The following is a 1,785-nucleotide window of genomic DNA, read 5'->3' as shown; positions in this document are numbered from 1 at the left end:
GGGTATTCGGTGTTGTTGTTGGCAAAGCTCTCTGCTGTACGTACACCCGATCCGCCATCTTGTTTGTTCCTCCCAGACAGATACCTTTTATCCCTAATTCCTTCTGTGTATATTCTTAAGATTAGGGTTATTAGTCGACCATGGTATCGTTATAAAAGGTAGTAAATTTAATATATATGCAATATTTTTATTCCCAAGAATGTTCCTTTGTCACATATTGTTCCCTCCAGTACAGATACCATCAGACTACATTTAGATGTCAGGCCTCTTTAGATCGCTTTAATCTGGGACATCTCCACTGTGAAGGCTTTTATGTAATAAAGATGAAGAGCCTCTGCTCAGATCTTTCCTGTTGAGCAGCATGGGAAACATTTAAAACAAAAATGAAAGAAGGGAGATGGAGGGTGATCTCATCCAGAGTTGTAAATTCAAAGACCCTTTTCTCTTCTTGGATATTTTATTAGTTTTATTGGACTCAGAACTGGTACCACCCACCAGTAATATGCAGATGTACATTTATCCTAAGCGCTTGTCAGTTTGTATGACTTTTTACTGGTTTGGATGTACATAATTGTCTAGATTTGAAATTCTCTGGTTGGTAATAATACCCGAAATTTAGAAAATAATTCTACTTGCAATTCTTTGTGTGAGGTATCTGCTCATACTTTTGGACATTTAAAAAAAATCTGTTTAGAACATTTTAGAATTGTTTCATATTCATTTATATCACTGGTTGTATTTTCTCTGACTTATCTGTTGCAATATTTTTTCCTTGCTCCTTTCGTTGCTTTGTCCTTTACTTTTCACATTCACATTCATTGTACTGATAATGGCCTCATTAAGGGATTGAAAACATCATTTATACACTTTGGCACTAGTAGGCTTTTAGATCAGAGCATTGTTTCCTCAAAAGACCCTGAGTCAGAGGCCCAAGCATCTTGAGAACAAGTTTGTCCTGGGTCTCTTGAGCCTTCATGATTTTCTCTTTCCATAGCTGGACACAGAGTATAGAAAAAAATGGGACGCTCTGGTAATCAAGCTGGAGGTGATCGAGAGGGATGTGGTTAGTGGTTCTGAAGTTCTTCACTGGGTAACTCATTTTCCCGTAAGTATGTTTACTTCTGGTTTTACTTTCTCAAGGCTGTTGGATGCACAACACTAATCTTTCCTGTCCATTTCTTTAGTACCCGATGTATTCACGGGATTATGTTTACGTTCGACGGTACAGCGTGGATCAGGAAAACAACGTGATGGTATTGGTGTCACGGTATGTATGACAGGCTGCGGCTCTCGCTGAGTTCCTTCAGATGCGTCTGTCCTTTGTTCATCTGTGTCTGTGGTGGGAGTTTGTATATTCTTAGCACCCTTCTGCGTTCTCCCATATGATTCCCCACAGCCAGTGCCTCACCCTTTTCTAGGTAGAAGTGAGTGTTCTCTGTGGCTCTCTAGGAAGATTGTTGTTAATAACAGGGAGTTGATTCCGACTCATAGCAACCCTTTAAAAGGTTTCCAAGAAGTGCTTGGTGGGTTTGAACTTCTGACTTTGTGGCTGGCAGTCCAGTGCTTATTTTACTGTGTGACATAAACCCTCATGAGTCACAAATGTACTATAGGACCATACTTAAGTTTTTGAACTTAGTTTGTTTTGTATTCACTCATCCTAGTAGAGATCATCTGAAGAACAGATTTGATGAATTAAACACTAAAGACCAAAGACCAGAAGAGTTGTGGGATGACATCAAGAATATCATACATGAAGAGAGCAAAAAGTCATTAAGAAGACAA

The 1,785-nt window shown here is 39.0% G+C and overlaps 1 protein-coding gene across 1 annotated transcript in view; it reads left to right on the top strand.

Moving 5' to 3' along the window:
• Positions 1-1,785, top strand: part of STARD7 (StAR-related lipid transfer (START) domain containing 7) — a 41,107-nt gene that overhangs the window by 32,732 nt on the left and 6,590 nt on the right. Inside the window, exons 4-5 of the mRNA XM_006873523.1 lie at positions 995-1,105; positions 1,185-1,267. Of these exons, the coding sequence (XP_006873585.1) occupies positions 995-1,105; positions 1,185-1,267 (194 nt within the window). The remainder of the gene's footprint in view (positions 1-994; positions 1,106-1,184; positions 1,268-1,785) is intronic.

The sequence above is a fragment of the Chrysochloris asiatica genome, unplaced genomic scaffold (genome assembly GCF_000296735.1).
Source record: "Chrysochloris asiatica unplaced genomic scaffold, ChrAsi1.0 scaffold00245, whole genome shotgun sequence".
NCBI lineage: Eukaryota > Metazoa > Chordata > Mammalia > Afrosoricida > Chrysochloridae > Chrysochloris > Chrysochloris asiatica.
The sequence above is the reverse complement of the archived record's forward strand: the minus strand, read 5'-3'. Positions and strand labels throughout refer to the sequence as shown.